The sequence below is a fragment of the Alnus glutinosa genome, chromosome 8, assembly GCF_958979055.1.
Source record: "Alnus glutinosa chromosome 8, dhAlnGlut1.1, whole genome shotgun sequence".
In the NCBI taxonomy this organism is placed as follows: domain Eukaryota; kingdom Viridiplantae; phylum Streptophyta; class Magnoliopsida; order Fagales; family Betulaceae; genus Alnus; species Alnus glutinosa.
In genome coordinates, this window is record NC_084893.1 from 21,594,223 (window position 1) to 21,613,280 (window position 19,058).

Below are 19,058 nucleotides of genomic sequence, written 5' to 3' on the forward strand. Positions count from 1 at the left end.
AATAAAATAAAAAGAGGAAGAGGAAAAGATAAAACCAAAAAGGAAAAAAAAGCTTAAAACTGCCTCATTAACTATCTTCATGTCCCATTCTTTTGAATTGGATTCGTGGTCATTTACCATCAAAAGAACAATTATCCTAGTCAATACATTTGAATTCTATGTTATTTTGCTATGCATCTATAAATAATAAACAAATAACCTTTTTTTCTGAGCAGCATAACCATTACATTATAAGCAATTACAAAAGGAAGGGGTGGAGGAACCCCAACAAATACTCAAAAAACTGTCATGCATTACAGTGCAAGAAACTAAAATTACAAATAAAACTGGAGACAAGATAAATCCAAATAAATTTGGTCTCACAGTTCCTTATGAAAAGGGCGGGCCGAGGAGAGGACCGCCTTAATGGAGGCATGTGATGCAGTATAATGAATAGACCGCTGAAAAAATAGTGCATTGACGATGATTTAGATGAGGCAGTCGATGAAAGATTGTCTTTTCCGCATCCTTAGACAAGGGAGCACGCTCCGCAACAGTTCCTAACAAATTAAAAGAGAGACTCATTCTCGCTTTACTGAGGAAGGAGGTGGGGATGGGTTCTTCCAGGAAAGATTTAGAATTCATGTAAGCATGCAGGAAATATCTTATTTCCCGCTTAATGCTACTATATATATATACATATACTACCCACGCAGTGGAAAATTACTATGTACAAAATTTTTCTTTTTATTTTTGAATTTGCAAACTTACTCAAAGAGATAATATACCATAACTACTAACGAAATCACATCTACATAATGTAACCTTTATTTGTTAAGGAAAGCTACACTTACTCTTCTGAATTATCACTCCTTTTGTAATGTTCTCCCTAAAATTCAAAACCTATCAATTTAGTGTATCGAACTTTTAAGTTTTTGCAATTTTCACCCACCGTTAGAATTTTCTTTTAAATCCCAACAAAATGTTGTGAAATTTCCAAAATGCCCTCATGTTTTTCTTAAATAAATTGTATGGGTGGATCTAACCCACCAAACTTGTGACCTGCCATTGGGTCATGTTTTTCCCTTTTTTATTTATTTATTTATTTTTTTTATAATAATAAAAAACAAATTGTAAGGGTAAATATGAAATTTTATAAAAAATTTCAAGGCTATAAAGGTCGTTTTACCCCTTTCTGCTATTTGATTTATCCTCAAACCTTCACGGAGAAGTGAGATTACGAAATATTAAAAGTTTTGAGTAATTATCTTTTTCCCTTATATATAAACTATCAGCCTTTGTCAACATGCCACTACGAATTGACACATCGACTATAAAAGAATATTCAACTACCATTTTCGTACCTTTACCCCCCCTTCCGTTAGGGAATCTTGTTAAATCGGACGGAATATGCGATTTTTAGACAATAAATTTTGTTTAAAGACAAAAATGCCCTTCAACGGTAAATTAATAAAAAAATAAATTAAACCTAATATATATATATATATAACAAAAAAAAGAAAGAAAAAAGAAAGAAAGGGGTGGCTACCCTTGGGGGGGTTGGCCCGTGAGCCACCCCCTTAGTTTCCTTTTCTTTTCTTTTTTTCTTTTTTTCTTTTTTTTTTTTCAAATTTTGATTTTAGATTAGGGTATTTGAGTCATTTCATAAATTTAACTGACGGAAGGGGGTGTAAAGGTATGGAAATGGTAATTGAATGCTCTCTTTTGGACAATGTGTTAGTTCGTGGTGGCATGTTGACAATGACCGGTAGTTCTTAGGAAGAAAATGTAATTACCCATAAAAGTTTGACACACTAAATTGAGATGTTTTGAACTTTAGGGAGAACATTGCAAAATGAGTAACAATTCATGGGGGGTTAAGTGAAGTTTCTCCAAATTGTTATTACAACATTAAAACTAATGCCATTATATATAACAAAATTGCCATGTGTGCATGGCATATCAATATAGTAAAGCTAATTTATAGCAAGTCAATCATGCCAAAGATGGATGCCTCTTACCAACCTCTTGAGCAAAATTTTAAACACGAGTAAAGGTCCTCATCGACCTCATACTCAACATCTATAAAATTATCACAACTTTACAGGTAAATGTGTGAGTCTACGGCTTAGCAAGTATAAAATATCTCGATCGTACGCGTGTGATGTGAGGCCCCTTCTTTCCTTTGCAAAGTTCTCTTGCTTGAATTTACTTGACAACTATCTCAAGTAAGGTTTTCACAAAAAGTGTGTTCCTAAAGTCATAGTGGTTTTCTAAACGAAGCCTATAGGTTTGTCATTATATACTCATAAATTCCCAAATATTTTCCTTCACTTTTTCTTACTACATATGATACCCTATATCCCATAATATGAAGTATTTAAAACAGTTTACATCATGATAATGAAAAACGTCAGATTAAACATAAACAATACATATCATATCACATGCTTACTTCACATAGCACATATACTCCATTTTCACATTTCACATATTCACATGTTGATATCACATTCCACATTTCACATAAGGCAAGTGTATACTCCTACTTAATTACCCAAGTTTTTTTTATGTATATACATACTCCCACTTAATTAACCGCTAGGTTGCTAATATTATATCCATCTTACAACTTCCAGGTGATAAGTGTATAACCCCACTTAACCATTGGGTTGTTAATAAGATTTATTTCTCCCTTTCTAACATCATGGTGTTAAGTATATAACCCTAATTAACCATTGGATTCTCACATCACATGCATACAATGTCATAACACCATCCTTTTAGCAAATCTTGTTTTCCTTCAAACCCTCATCCTTTTCATAACCATTATCCTTTCAAGTTCATTTTCTATTTAAAACACATATAACATATCATGGAAACATAATTTTCAATATCATATTTCAAAATACAGAGGCCCCATAATCGCTAACAAAATCATATGCATTTTATACAATAAAAAAATCAAGTGTTGGGTCAGTAAGTTTATACTTATAGTTTGACTTAAATCTTTTGAAAATGTCCTTAGTTACACACTTCCACGTTCGTCTGCATTTTATTACACTAGTATTACACCTCTTAGTCAACTAAGATCCTAACAGACACCTTAATCCTAGGGGTTACTCCTTTGTCCTTTGTAAAGGCCTTAAACTATTTTGCCATGAGCAGTCCCAGTCGAATGCGCTTCCACCGGATATCGACTGGAGCTCTATGTGGCTCCCTCGGTCAAATGGTCTTCGATTGGGCTTCAACCGAGGCTATCAAATCAAACTGTCTTACTGCTCAGTCGAACTCAGTTCGACTGAATATCGAGCGAAGCTCTATGGAGTTCACTCCATCAATACATGTCAAATAGTTATGGTGCAAACCTGAGCAAACCGACGTAGAAATCACATTTTTACTTGGTTTAATTCATTCTAATCCGTTAACTTTCATCCTAGGATCATTTATAACTCAACATGAATTAAAAATATAATCTATTTCATTTAAAAGTCTCAAAATTTGAACTTATTTGCAAAACATAACTTTTGAAAAAAATCTTAGATTGAGTGCAAACTTTATACCTAATAAACTCTTCTTAACAAGCACCTCATTATTCGTACCATGAGTTCATTGGCAGGTCTTCACCACTCAATAGAGTCAATAGCTTCTACCCTAAACCATTCTCACGTTCTAAGGCCCTAACTATAGAGATTTTTCTTGAACTGCTACATGCCAAGCAACGAGTGTTCGAATGGTGATTCATTAACATAAAAAACATGTAAGCAATGCGAGTGCCACATCTCACTCCAAACTAACTGACATTTGGACATTCCCTCTATTTGACAAGCATTTAAACGACACTAACATACAATCATCAAATATGCGTATCAAATCAATCACTTTGGCACGTGATTTAGTTTGTACCATTGATCGCCTGACACCAAACGATCAGATGATGCCATGTGGTGACACCCCGTTCGAATGGCCCATTCATCGTTTGAATATGTTTGTTTGAATTTTAATTTTTCACACCTTTTCCTCTTGTTGGCACGTATTGCCGATATCCGGTTGAATAGGATTCAATTCAACCGGATATCTATGACGTTCCACATTACCTGGGTATAGAAATGAGAATGTGCTTATGTATATTCGCACCCTTCTTAACATAACACGTTTTAAATCCGTGATGACCATGAATCCATCAGAAATCTGCATTTAAGCCTGCTTATGTGAAAGCCAAAAATGGACAATATTTTGTCGTTGGGGATGGTTCGTTACAATATTGATCAAAATGGTATGTTGTGCATGTGCCTCACACATACGCAGGTGCATCACCTCTTGATCGTTAAATTTTTTTCCTACCCCCAACATAATTTCCTCAGATACCATGGTTGCCACCTTCAACCACTCATCAAGGGCATCAAAGTTACACCAACAAAGAGCTTTTCCAAGACTAGGAGGACTGGAATTCAGTCTTTCATACTTTCATTGTTTCGAACTTTCAAGTTGCAGAGATTTAGGTTAAAGTCTTATTGTCTTAACGAAGAAGGAAAGAAATTAAGGAAGATGAATCAAATGTTGCATTAAACTTTGACAAAGTGCTTCGTTTTAATAAAAAATTGAGTTGACCAAAGGGTCCAAAACACTAGCATGAGGCCTTGAGTTGACCGAAATGTTATTTCCAACTTTTGTTGGCATAAATGCATGAAAAATGTTAGAGCATCTACTGTGGTCCTTCTTGGGTCATTATGTGTTGACTTATCACCCTTTTTTTTAATAATAAAAAAAAATTACAACATGTAACCAATTCTTTCTCTATTCCTCTTTTCTTTTGTTTCCAAGTCAGCATAGAAGGACCACAGTAGATGCTCTAGGATTTCTCTAGAATCATATTTGTTGTGTGTTGCAATTTCCAAGTTGACAAAGTCAAAAAAAGGTGACTGGCTGCTAACCAAAACCGCAAAACAAGGATTTTGATAATATCTTTTTGGGAATAACTTATGTTCGTTCGTGGCAGAAAGGAAGGGTATTTTGCCAACCAATAAGAAATCGACAAGTCAGCTAAAACTCAAAAAATGAAATGTTGCTGCTCAAGAAAATGAAATGATGCTGCCCAACCGGAAGAGCACCATCACCACCCCAAATCCGCAGCCCCAGGCCGGAAAGCCGCCTCCACCAGGCCGCTCGGCCACTTCACAGATGCCGGGAGTGGCCGCGCGGCCACCCCTAGATGGATCTAGGGTATGCCCGAAGGCCACCCCAGGCCCTGGGGGTGGCCGCGCGGCCACCCCTGGCCACTGGGAGGTGGCCGCGCGGCTACCCCTGGTCCATGGGGTGGTCGCGCGGCCATCCCCGAGGTGGCCTTCGGGCCAACCCTAGATCCATCTAGAGCTGGCCCGATGGCCACCACAGGCTCTGCGCGGCCACCCCCGGCCACTGGGGGGTGGCCGGGTGGCTACCCCCGGTCCATAAGGTGGCTGCGCGGCCACCCCCGGGGTCTGGGGTTGGCCCGAACCCGAAGGCCACCCCTTTTGTCCGGGCGTCACTCACCGTCGGGTTTGGCCTAGCTGTGACAGAGTCTTCCGACCCGGACAGTAGCGGTTTCCGACCTGGACAGTGTGCTTCAGCACGGGTGTTGGTGGCGTTTTCCGACTTGGGCGTTGCCGGAAGCGTCCAGACCCACGTCAGAGGAGTTGGGGTTGGCCTGGCTGTGGCAGCGTGTTCCGCACCGGGCAGTGGCAGCGTGGTCCAGTACGGGCGTTGGTGGCGTGGTCTGGCCTGGGCAGTGCTGGCGGCGTTCGGCCTAGGCGGTGCCGGGGGCGTCTGGCCTAACTGTGGTCGTGCGGATTTGGGTAGGGGCGTTCTCAGCGTGGTCCAGATCCGGTGTTTCAACAACACTTCAGTTTTTTGAGTTTTTTTGTTTTGAGATGATATGTCAATATATTATTGGTGGGCAAAAAACCATTGGTTTTTGCCATAACCTGATAGAAGGGGCTCTCTATGTCTTAACGCAAACCGACATGAAAACCTAAAAATAATGTGTTGCTTGCGAACTTTGCAATAGTTTCGAAGTTGCGATTTCAAATTTGATAAAGTTTGAAAAAAGTTCAAGAATATACTATGGTCCACAGTGATTTGCTATTTGTGAAAGTTCTTCAAGTCAGACAAATTTTTCTTCTTTAAGCATTTCAACAATTTTAATCTAGTGTTTAGTTATTTTTTTTAGTGTAAAGTGAAAAAAAAATGTTTTTTTTTTATTTTATTTTATTTTATTTTTTATTTTTTTTTTATAATTTCTCTTTATTGCAAAGTTTCTAGTCTATATGTAAATAAAAACATTTTAAATCACTATGTATCGTAAAAATTTAAATTTATAAAAAATAAAAAATTTAATCATTCAATTAATATTCTAACAAATAGTGTACTTTGAATTCTTTTGCAAGACATACGTATGTGGTCCACAACCCGTATGTAGTAAATAAAAAGACCGGATGAACATGGTTTTTTTCACTTAAATCCTCAACTTAATTAGGTTTCTTTTACAAGATTTTGCTCCGTTTGAACTCGGTTAGTGATCAAGACTAAAAGAAAAGTCGGTTGGAAGCTTGGATTTATGTTGTCTTTAAAATGGATGGCGTCAATTGCCTCCAAACGTTTGGCTAGGCACCATCTATCTCGTCGTATGGCTAAAAAAATTTGACATTAAATCTGAACCATTGTTATTTTATAGGAGATCGATCTCTGGTTATTTTATTACGAAGTACGTACCATATGAATACAGTCAAAAATAAAAATATTCTCAATAAAAAAGCAACAACTCCTATATGCCAGATATAATACGTAATTCCGTCTACATACATTTTGAGATTATTTTGTAGTAAACCTTTTGTATGGTCATCTTTTTGCGGCAATATTACTGGGGAAAAAGAAAAGAGAAATGTTATTTTTCTAATTCTATCCAACTCTAACAATTTTTTTTTTCTTAAAAAAAAAAAAAAAAATCAATAACTGGAATATACGACCCATATTAAGAAAAACAGATCTAATAATTAATTTAATTTAAAAAAAAAAGGTTTAATTAGAGTTAAACATAAATAAAAGAAGTAGTAGGTCTCTAAAGAAAAACGCCTCTTACAAGCGGAGCAACCCAGCCATACCTGGGTTGACACATATATATTTGAATATTTACAGTAGACAAAGAGTTATATGCATGTCCTAATCTGGCTGGGCCACTCAATCCCTATTCTTAATCTACAGCAGTCGACCACGTACGGAAGGGCTCAATTTCTAAATTATTTGACTTTATTAATCTTATAATTTATATATACCTTCCCAGATGGTGCTTCAAGCTAATTAAGCACTCGACACTCCTAATAATAAAGTAGCTTTTAGTGATTATAAAATATTTGATGTGCGATGAACAGCATGTTTTGCGCACTAGATCGACAATCTTGTAATACAATTGGATCATTTGTATTGAAACAGAGTACAATGTGCACCATTTTGTGTAGGTACTAAGTGGCCAGGTGATTAGTTGATCATTCGAGGTCAAACTCACACGAGTTATGTTTTAAAAAATCTATTACTTTTCTAATGTAATATTGGAACCATAAAACTTTATTATGTTATTTATGTATTTAACAATCTCTTTTGTCAAAAATAAAATAAAATAAAATCCCTTTTGTAAATACCAACTTTAATATTAAATAAAAAGTTATCAAGATATGTACCTGGGTCTTAGTTTAGAATACCAACTTTGATTGTTTTTTCGTTAGACTGATGCTGACATTTTTCAAAGTAATTAATGATCATGTGATATAATTTCCAAACTAATCTCATCATGTCACATAGACGCCATCTTGGTTGTCTTGGCATCAAACATTCCGAGTCCAACTTCGAACGTTCAACATCAAGTGTTCGAGAGCCAACTTCGATTGTGTAGGAGACACAAGATTTCCTAGAAGTCTAAAATTCTACCTCTTAACACTTTCAATAACCTCAATGCTCAATTATAAAAATTAGAGCGTACTTAATTCAAATAAATGTTGGGGAATTACAAGACCGTCTTTATTGAGATTAAATAAAAAATAGGGTCACAATTACCCTGCAAAATAGAACAAAAAATTACCATGCCCCAACTCGGTCAATTGAGCTATTAGCAGAGTTGATGAGCCGTGGGTTAATACGACAAAACCTTAATTTTTTAATGTGAAAAATCCCTAATTTGCCATCCTTCGTCCATCAAGTATCTACCAAGACATCTGTTGAGTTCCGTGAACCAGATTGTTTAACTTCTATGGCGCGTTTTGACCTAGTAAACGTTGACATTTGAATATCTACATGAAAAATGACTTTAGCCATTTGAATAACTTTTTCAACGCTGCCAAGATTGTCTTCATTCGATATTGGAATCCCAAGATATGGTAGTTGAAATGGTGTGCATTATCCTCCCTCAGTTGGAGAGAATTTGTCCTCGAATTTGAATTATCTTTGCCTCAGTCTATTGGATGTCCAACTAATCGCTTCCATATTGTCCTTCTTTAAAGAAAACAACTTGATACTAGAAGAGAAATTTCTTGCAACTTACCACAACGTGACTTTGAATAATAGTTATAAAATTATTCAAACCACTTGAGATAACTTGTAACACAAGAAAAAGAGATAATTTACGAAAAGCATAAAACTTGGAAAATAGAATAAAATTGGACTTAGGATGCTCGTTAAGCGGGGTACATACTAACACGGGTTAACCTGGGGTTGTCGGGTAGTTCGGAATCGAGAACTTGAGTTAGAACTTAAGGAAAATTTTGGGGCTGTTTGTCATTCCCTCATTTATTTTTATTTTTTCCAAAATAATTAATTTCAAAACATTCTAACTTTTTAATTATATCACATCAATAAATTTTTATTACTATTCAAATAAAATAAAAAAACTTTTTCACTTTTCCATAAAAAACAATTTCTACTTTATATCACACCAATCAATTCTTATAATTACTAAAGAAAAAAAAAAAAATTCAACTCAACAATCTTGACCAAACATCACCTAAGAAGTCTAGCATTTCGTCCGAACGTGTGAAAGATACTCTGTCCAGAGGACAAGGTATCAAAGCATTGTCTAGAATTAAAAGTATCAGCGTCCTTATGAGATTAGATCAATGACCAGGATCATGGACACATGTAGATGTGACGGATCGGATGGGTCTTTATTGCATCACATCCCTTTTGGTCCAGACTAGGAACATTATTTGCCCGGACGAAATATGATCACATCGTGTGACACTTTTGCTCAAGTGACAAGACGATGATGGGAATCGATTTTAATGCTTCTGACTCAATTGCATTCAGACGACCCCAATAACTTGTCTGGACGAGCTTGTACATTGAGGTAAACCAGAGTATTTAATGGTGCGTTTGGATATTGAATTTTGAGAATTAGAATTGAATTCTTATTCTCTTTACGAATTTCTAGGCAAATAGTGTTTAGAGTTTTTTTTGAAATTATGTTTGGGTGTTGAATTTTGTAGATTGAAAAGTATTGTTTTTTAATGGTAGGAAATGATTAGAAATGATTGGAAGTATGAAAAATTGTGTATAATGATTGGTGTTATGAAAAGTAGTGTGAAATTATGATGGAAATAAATATAATAATTAAAAAATAACTATTAAAAGGAAAATTTCATACTTAATTAAAATTAATTAAAAAAATTAATTTAATAATAAACTTGCAACCCACGTCCCTCTTGGTTTCCCATTTTGCCCCTAACTATTTTTGCTTTTAATTTTAATTACATTGCTTTTTTCAATATAAAAAAAAAAAGACCACATTTTTTCCGTTTAATGTAAATTAATTGACTTCTTCAAAACCAAGAAGAAGAACACATCTTTCTCTTCTATTTTTACTATAAATTAAGTTTATTAAAATATCATTTTTAAAAACCAAAGTTAATGTCATCTAACTTAAACAAACATAAATAAGATGAATCTAAGGCAAATTTACACATATAGTAATGTAAAATAAAGAAAGAAAAAAACATACATAAATCTATGGACCAAAAAAAAAAAAAAAATGCTAGTCAATTCCACCAAAGCTTGGCAGCCAGTCAAATGCATAGCTCCATTATAATTCACGAACGGTATTGAAATTATAACAGTTCAAGAAGCAATATCTAGAAATATCCGACATATATTATACAATAAACTGAGTCCGATAGAAGCAACAAAGATGCATAATAAACAGTGGTTTCACATACCACCCACAATACAAACCAAACCACTTAGGCAAACATGACAACCAACAAGAACAGTATCCCTAAGAAACACAAGACGCAAACCTCTGTAATACCACAACATCGCATTATGCCCCTGACGGTCCACGGCATGCCCGACGCGCTACCATCTTCATGTAAACCCACAGCATCGTCATCATGTACCGCTTCTGGCAAATTTTGCATCAACTCATCTTCCCAATAAAAACCTCCGGGATGATTCTACAATAACACATTAAAACAGAATGAGACTGCCATTGTTAAATACAACAAATGTGTCAAGAATCAAAAGATATAAAAATGAAGCTTCAATTTGAGACATGTCATTGCTTATGAGTTCATACCTTGCCTAGGGGACACTTGTAAAAGCGTCTCATATAGTTTCTTTCTGTTCTTGAGATGAGGAGTGTCATGGGTCCAGCACCACATGTGCAATTCACCATGAGATTCATATCTACTTGGTAATGCAGCATAAAACAACAAACTTGTCATGTACAGGTGGACAAATTTGACATAATCAAATATGTAATTCAAATGACCCACACAAACAACATACATATCAGTCAATTTCACATATTTGTCTTACATTGAAAAGTCTTATCAACCATAAAACAAACTCAACCATAACAAAATGCACGGGCATTATAAAAAATATTACTTCAACATTATAATTGCCCTTTATTTAATTAATTATCTCCATCTTCGTTTCCATGTGCATTATCCCACATTGCTTGTGCAATGCCTTCTCTAAAATTGGCCATTTCAATGCCAGCTGCAGATGAGAAGTCATACTGTCCTGAATGCGAGGGGCCTGCCTCATCATTGTTGCCATATGCATAAGGCTGCTCACTCGTCTCTGGTTCTGCTGCATCAGTGCCGTTGAATATTTGATCATTTGGATTACGTGTCCCGATGAAGTTGTGCAGTGTACAGCATGCCATGATAATGCCAGGTTGACGTGTCAATAAGTACTTAGGCATATCGTACAAAATACGCCATCTCCTCTTTAATCTAGCAAAGCAGTTCTCAATCATCATTCGTAGTGAGGAGTGTCTGAAATTAAACAGTTCCTTGTACCCACGGGGCAGAGGCCTATTACGAAAATGGGAGAGATGATACCTCTCCCCTTTATACGGAGGCAAGAAACCTCGTGTGCATGGGTATGCAGAATCAGCCACATAATAGTGCCCTTCATAAATAAAATACCCAAAGTTTATTGAAGAACATGAATTTTTATGATATATAGAAAATTACGCAATTGTATGCAACGTACTAACCATCTGTAGGCCACTCAAAGCCTTGGTCAGTTGTAACAGCATCCTTGAAAATGCGGCCATCGTTCGCGGTTCCCTCCCAGCCAGCGTACACGAACGTGAATAACATATCAAAATCGCATATTGCCATAATGTTATGTGTGCATTCATTTTTCCGGCCACGATAGAGGCGTTGGTGCTCTGCCGGGATTTGGGCCTTTATGTGTGTGCCGTCGACTGCACCAATACAATCCTGTAATAATTTTCAAACAAAAATTAACTTGAAAATGTGCATTGTTTTACAAGTTTTGAACAGTAGCGTTGATAGGGCCGATGTGTTATAAATGAACAACACTCATCTTGAACCAAGGATAATATTTAGGATTACCCTGTACATGTGGGTGCACCCCAGTCATATGTCTCACTTTGATGTAGACCTTGGCCAGATGGCCCAGTGCTTTCAACACCTTATTATAATGCCGGTTTATTGTCTCCGTGGAGTGTTGGAAGCGATCTGCAGCGATCCGCTGCCCTTGGCAGTGCCCAGTAAGCACAAGAAATATAGAAACACTTTCCTCAACATCAAGGTTTCTTGTACTCTTTATGAATCGGCGCTCCCTCAACTCAAAACACAAAGCTATAAAATCTGGTGGCTCCATACGAAACATTTGAAAACACGGCTCTGGGTGACCGTTCAGCATGTATGTTATGTACATGCCCCCTCGTAATGGCAAGTTGCGTTGCGGCATTTTGGTGTTTTCATCGTCGTCTGATGAGTCAATCGCACTCAGTAAAAAGAAAATGTCGTCATCAATTTCATCATCTATATTTCCATATGCGGGTACAAAAGGCAGGTTAGATCCGTCCATCCTACTAACAAAGACTTAGTTCAATACAGTTTCAAATAATTTGGTAAATAATACCATCTAACACACATTCAACAATTAATTATTGTCACATATGCACGTAGTAAAATACATTGCACCAATTAACTACTCTCATAGCTAATAGCTACAATACATTAAACTAACATCAAATAACTTGTCTCATAGCTAATAGCGAAAATACATTAAACTATTGAACATAACTTAACTTGTCTCATAGTTAATAGCTAAAATACATTAAACTAACATAAAATAACACATGCCACCAATTAACACAGATTGTCAATCCAGGGGCTTGACCTTTGATAGCCAAAGCAATCTATGTTCTTTGTTCCAAAGGAGAAACAAGTTTTGAAGTTTTTCATCTAGTAGCTGAATTGATGCAGCCACGTAAGTATCGAGTGTAATTTCATCCTGCAACTCATTAAGCACGGCGATTGCTTGGTTTATTGGAGGTGCGGATTTGCCAGTGCTGAAATGTTGCGTCGAACTCAAATCCACCGGAATTTGCTGCTGTATGGATTCTCTTCTTGCTATCGCCAGCTCCCTCATCTCATCATACAGAGCCTGCTTCGAACGAATTATCGTGGCTTTTGATTCCCTGGAGGATTTTTTACCTGAGGATCCTTTCCCTGAAGATCCCATGCTGACGCCCAATCCGATACTACGTGCCGGGGCATTTCCCCTACCCCTTGTAGCCTCCACCATTGGCTCTTTCCCTCTACGACGACCCCTAACAAACGAAGGTCCACCAATCTCCTCATCATGCGGACTGTCAAGGTCAACAAATGTGGGTGACGGATGACCTTTGGGTTGACCTGTACGACCTACCCCACCATCCAACACGTGTATGCCTTCTGTTTGCATACGGTGCATAAGATCTGCTTCCTCATCGGTGTTTGGCGGGGACCGTGCGGAGGACCGGCGGAGAATGCCAGTTGCGGTGGACCGATTGAAAATGAGCCCGAGTTCCTCATAGTTACGGCACCCTTTTGCTTTGAAGCGACCAATTTTCGGATCCACCTACGGAAACTCAGAGAAATTATTATCCCCCAAATAATATATAGGAGTGATCATACCAAGCTAGTTCGGAATAGAGCGTACCATCTTCGCTCGCTCCTATTGCGTCGGGGTGCCAGAAACTGTGTTTAGTATTGGATCCCAGCCAAAGCCAGTTTCATGATTTAACAGAGTAGAAAAGTCGCTGTGGTCTTTTCGCAACCTTCCATATTTCGATGATATCTGGCCAGGAGTCCAGACTTTACTCGCACTCGGAGCCATAGCATTGGCTAGGGACACCCACAATTTCTTATTCGCGGTCCCTCGGATAATGGAACCGTTGTGCACACATTGGACTAAAAGTTGGACAAGTAGGTCCTCATCCTCTGGTGGCCACTTATCTGATTTCTCGCTTGACATTGAGTCTCGTTTTCTCTAGTATGGTAAGGAAAAGTAGGGCTATTATAGATGTATAGTAATAACCGAAACCAACGAAAAAGTTCACATATTTTTTCATAACCCCTTTCAACTAACACCTCGTTTTCTATGTCTCCCAAACTTCCAATTGTGTCAATCTTTTTCCCTAGAGTACCAAAAAATGTCCCCACTAATGACAAAGTTACCCTTAATTTTATACATTTTAAAAATATATAAACTAACATGAACGTATTAAAACAAGGAATCCTCATAAAAGAAATCCTATTAAAGGCACATGTTTTAACATATAACCGAAATTTGTATTTTAATTAAAACAGGAAAAGGTTGTGCGTAATACCTTTCGAATATGAGAAGAACTAGTCGCTCGTAATAAATTGTGCGTCCCACTTCTCGTTAAATAAGGCTGTGCACCATGTAAATTCAATTAGTCCAGCATTGTGACACATGAGTTCTTGAATTTAAAATAAATTTAATTTTTATAAAAAACACATCGCCAGAAAATTACATTTGCCTAAAGCCATTGATTTGGAATCGTACGAAACCGCATTTCGAATTGGACAAATTATAGTATATATATTCCATTTGTTTGATCAGGTTTGACCAATAAATATAAATAGTGTCACAAATAAATATATTGCATCTATTTTAAATTATAATAACTATGTCTGTTACATACCAATGATATGTGTATTCTACTCCACGAATAATACATGGGATTGACTCCTGTTTTTTTTTTTTTTCAATCAAAAACTAGTTTCATATTCACCATTTAATAGTATAATACATTATATATTTTTCTGATTTAATAGAAAACCAATATTGTTTTTTAATAAAATGTTCGACTCTAGAGATTCATGTTATTTGGTATTTTATCAAATTACCATCTGAAGATTCAAGGCCCAAGGTGGTCCCTCCCCCAAAAAAAAAAAAAAATCTAAGATTGAGAAATTAATTTTACCTCCAACTTTTTTATTTTATTTTTTTTAGTCTTGACCCCCCCAATTTTTTCCTTTCAATTTGGCCCCCCTGTTTACTTTAGATTTTGGTTATTTATTATTATTTTGTTTAACTCTGTTAAATTTTTTAACTATGAGTAATAACACCTAGGCTGAAACCCATGTTTACTTTAGATTTTATTTATTTATTATTAATTTGTTTAACTATGTTACATTTTTTAACTATGAGTAATAACACCTAGGCTGAAACCCATGTTATATTTGATCAAATTTTGTTATTCGTACATATATTTAAGGCACTACCATCAAATCATTTAAAAAAAAAAAAAAAAAAATCAATTCAGGAGAAAAAAAAAATAATAAAACAAGAAAAAGAAAAAAAGATGCACAAAAGAGTGCGTGAGTGAGAAAGGTGATTAGGGATAGTCGAACCATCTTTTGACTATCCCATCCTCAAATTTTATATGTACAACTCTGTAATTATAATTAACCAGTACTAACGACCATGTAAATTTTAAAATGTCTTACACCCAAATATTATGTCAATTAGGGGATCTAAACTTCGACCAATTGTATATGTTAAATTAGAATAACAGATGGGTTCTAGTTAATAATAACAATAATAACAAAACATAAAAAAGGTGGAACTCTATTTTTTCCTGAACAAAATTCAAGAGAAAGTGTGTATTTATTTTTCATTAAACAACAATACATAATTTATATAAAATTCTGGAATTTATTAAATATACGAGATCAAGGCTTGCGGTTCACATTGAAATATTTGTCCCAGTAAATGGCAGTTCTATCAACCCCAAGACAAATATTTTAGAGGGTACGAGGTAAAATGTTAATGTTATTTAAATTTAATTAATATTGTGCCTTTTTTCTTTTATTTATTTATTTTTATTTCTAGTAGATTAGTTAGAGTTGTGCTAAAATACATAGGGTGCTACAGTATGTCCAAATAAAAAATTGTTTCTCATCATTTATTTCTTTCAAATGAAAATATAAAAAAATATAATATAAGAAAAAAAGATTGAGAAATAATATTTAAAAAACAAGTAGATAGAATAGTGTATAAAAAAAGCATAGTTAAAATGGAGAGTTGCACTTTTTTACTAGTGTAATTTTGCTGGAGAGTGGAGATGTTTTTAGGACTCTTTTGTTAATGCTTTTTAGGACTTTTTTTTTTTTTAATTAAAAAGTAAAAATATTGACAAACAAATCAACACAAGCAGATTGTTGTTGCATTTCCAAAACTTAAAAAAGAGCCAATTTTTTTTTTCCCATTCCCGTTTTCCTTCTTGTTGTGAAATATTTGTTATTATCGTCCCAATTTTTTCTTCCATTAAAAATTGATAAACTGCATTATTTTGCAGAACCAACAGAATTTTATTAGGTAACAAAAAAAAATATAAAAAAACAAAAACGAAAAAAAATCATACTGGAAGAACACCATTCAAGATAAATGAGCGCAAGATAAATACATACATTGCAAAATTAGTGGAAAGAACACCATTCAATACAACATTCAAACGGAAATTACAAATAGGAACACTGCTCAAACGGAAATAATTGCAAAGGAATAAATAGACCATGATAATAAAAACCCAATAATAGTCCATCAAAACTCATTGGCAGTGTTCTTGGGCAACATTACAAACAACTAATGAAAAAAAAAAGGAACAACATACTAATATCAAATTTATAAACTAACCCTCCAAGATCGTGTTCTAGGACCGACCACGTGGACTGGCTTCACCGGAGGAACTCGGTACCACGAGGAGTTGGAACCACTGGATGAAGAAGGTGATTCCGAGTGAAGAGCATTCTCCGATGTCATGGATAGGTTCTGCCTTTCCAATGCTCGAAGTTATAGACAGTGCACGGCACTGTGCGAGGCCTCAAATCAGCCACAACTCAGCCACAGGATACTCAGAACACATTGCCCCAAAATCAGTAGGTTGAGGTCAGTAGTAAGAAGTAAAATCTATTGAAGGAAAAAACTTTAAAAAAAAATACATACCGATCAAAATCTTTTTCAAGATCTGATGGGGAAGATATGCAAAATATTGCACTTTGTGAGGACAACGGCTGTAAGGAGGTGATGGATGCCTGGAAAGAACCCTGTCACGCTGCTACCTGATAAGCCATGTCCTCGCACAGTGGAGGAGGGGAAGTAAAATGAGGAGTGTCTATTTTGGGAAGATGAGTGAATCTCATCTTCGGGTTCATCAGATTGATCTACAGGTTAATTAGGAAAAGTTGTGTGGCCATCGTGAATTACTCGAAGCCATAAGGGCATCTGATGCATTGGGGGTAAAAATTGGCTTCTACACGTTTCCTTTGAAATTGGGAGTTATAGGGTGTGGCGCTCAGACAGATTGCATAAAAATTGGACGTTTCAGATGATATCTTTGCCATTGTTATATGAATCCAAGGGCTAATAATCACGTAAACTTAAAAATATGGTGTAAATATTTTACACCTAGTCTAATCTGCCACCTTCACGCGTCTGACTACTTTTTCTTTTTTTTCTTTTTTTTTTTTTTGTTTTCGTGCAAACCTTGGTCTAAGAGACAAAGTGAGAGTGATTGGGTGTGGGCGCAAGTACGGGTACATAGGGAACTGACGGAACAGATTAGATCTAATCTGCAAGGCATTCATCTAATGGCTATTAATGGGGCATAGTTACAAGGAAGGTGTTTATGAATTACACCAAAGACCAACCTACAGCACAAAATGCACTCGGCACAAATCTTTCACCCGGCGCAAATCATGATGACGGCTGACGCTGCAGGTGGAAAAGTGTGAGCAGACGTCTAACGCATTGAAGAGCTGGTTCGGGGCATTTATTATCGCGTGGGAAGTCGAGAGTTGATTGTTTGAAAAGTAGTAGAATTCGGGTTTTATTCGGGTTTTTTACGGGTTGAACCCTGGTTTTCGGGTTTTGAAAAAAACCCGGAGAAGAATAACATTTCTTCTCTCTATCCAAACAGATCATAAGCGATTTTGGTTGAAAGGCATCCATTTAGTTGGCTTTGCTTTGGTTTTCAAACGAGAAGAGAGAGAGAGAGAGTTGTTGGAGTTTAAGATTATTCGTGAGAGTTTTTGCTAAGAAGAATCAAAGAGATTGAGGTAGATGTGGGACTAAAAAGGTATATAGCCCGTTTGGCAAGTAATTCTTTTTACCCTTCATTGCCTTTTTTGCTATCATCTACAGTATTCCGTTGAATTTTTTTCCATGCCGCTCAGCATATTTTCACTCAGTTTGAAAAAGTCCTATAAATTGCGCCTCACATGGCCATGATAGAAGGAGCTGTTCTTAGGCGTTGAACAAAATCCTCACCGATCTCACGCCTCTCTACAGATCTCCCATCTCCTCTCTCTGATTGATTCTGTCTCTCTCCAGTCTGTTCTTCTTCTCTCTTCTGTCTCTCATCTCCTCTCGATCTCTCCAGTTAGTTCTATCGTAGGCGAATAAAGGAAAAGGAAACTATATGCAGCATATCATGTACACTGAGCCATATCTTTAACGTGCGCCTCAACCTTCTGGATTTAAGCTTCTTCACGCCATCAACCCACCTCCTGACAGACACGCCATCAGCCCTCTCGCTTCAAGTGAACCTAATTCTTAGCCGCACAACCCATCCCCTTCCGGGCCCCTACGTCCAGTCGCACCAGAGAGAGAGAGAGGGTGAGGGAGAGAGCCAAGAGTCTAAGAAGAAGAAGAAGAAGAAGAAGGTGAAAGGAGTGGGTGTCTTCAAATCGGGACGTGGCCTAAAGAGACGACAAAGCTAGGTAAGACTCTTCGTTTTTCTTCCCTTGTGTTCTTGAGGTACCCAATCAGTTTATATCTGGTGAAATTTTTGTTATGATGGGTCAATACTATTGATTTTGAATTTTAGTGGGATTTGGGTTTGATTTCATTTGATGTATATGCTGGAGGCCGAAATTTAAGAGGGGTTTTTGATGTGCTTTTTGATATTTGGATAGAGTTTGTTGTTTGGAAATTCAGTACCTTCAATTGTTGTTCGAAGATTTGGGTTGATTTTGTTGGTTGTTGTTGGCCGACTAGAGGGGTATATTAAGAGTTTGTTTGGCAAGCAATTAGTTTGTTTGGGTGTGCTTTCAGTTTCATACTTGAGCATTCTAACAATTCAGTTCATGGTATGAATCACGTGACACTGATACGTAGTGTGCAATTAATGGAGGACTAGATTACAGGCAAACACAACCCCATTGACAAAATTGCATGCCACTTGTTTAGAGCTCATGGTTTTAAGTCACAGAATGCTA

General features: G+C 36.5%; 1 protein-coding gene across 1 annotated transcript; it reads right to left on the minus strand.

Moving 5' to 3' along the window:
• Positions 1-10,915: 10,915 nt before the first annotated feature.
• On the minus strand, positions 10,916-12,351 carry LOC133876211 (uncharacterized). The gene is made up of 3 exons (XM_062314497.1): positions 11,878-12,351; positions 11,507-11,735; positions 10,916-11,418 (listed from the first exon to the last, which is right to left on the minus strand). The coding sequence occupies exons 1-3, from the start codon at positions 12,349-12,351 to the stop codon at positions 10,916-10,918; spliced, it is 1,206 nt and encodes a 401-aa protein (XP_062170481.1).
• Positions 12,352-19,058: the final 6,707 nt, after the last annotated feature.

Excerpts from the sequence above, each read along its gene's own strand:
- LOC133876211 (XM_062314497.1), bottom strand. The coding sequence starts at position 12,351 with ATGGACGGATCTAACCTGCCTTTTGTACCCGCATATGGAAATATAGAT. Across the intron at positions 11,736-11,877 it reads TGACTGGGGTGCACCCACAT|GATTGTATTGGTGCAGTCGA; the intron begins GTACAGGGTAAT and ends AAATTATTACAG. Across the intron at positions 11,419-11,506 it reads CTTTGAGTGGCCTACAGATG|GGCACTATTATGTGGCTGAT; the intron begins GTTAGTACGTTG and ends TTATTTATGAAG.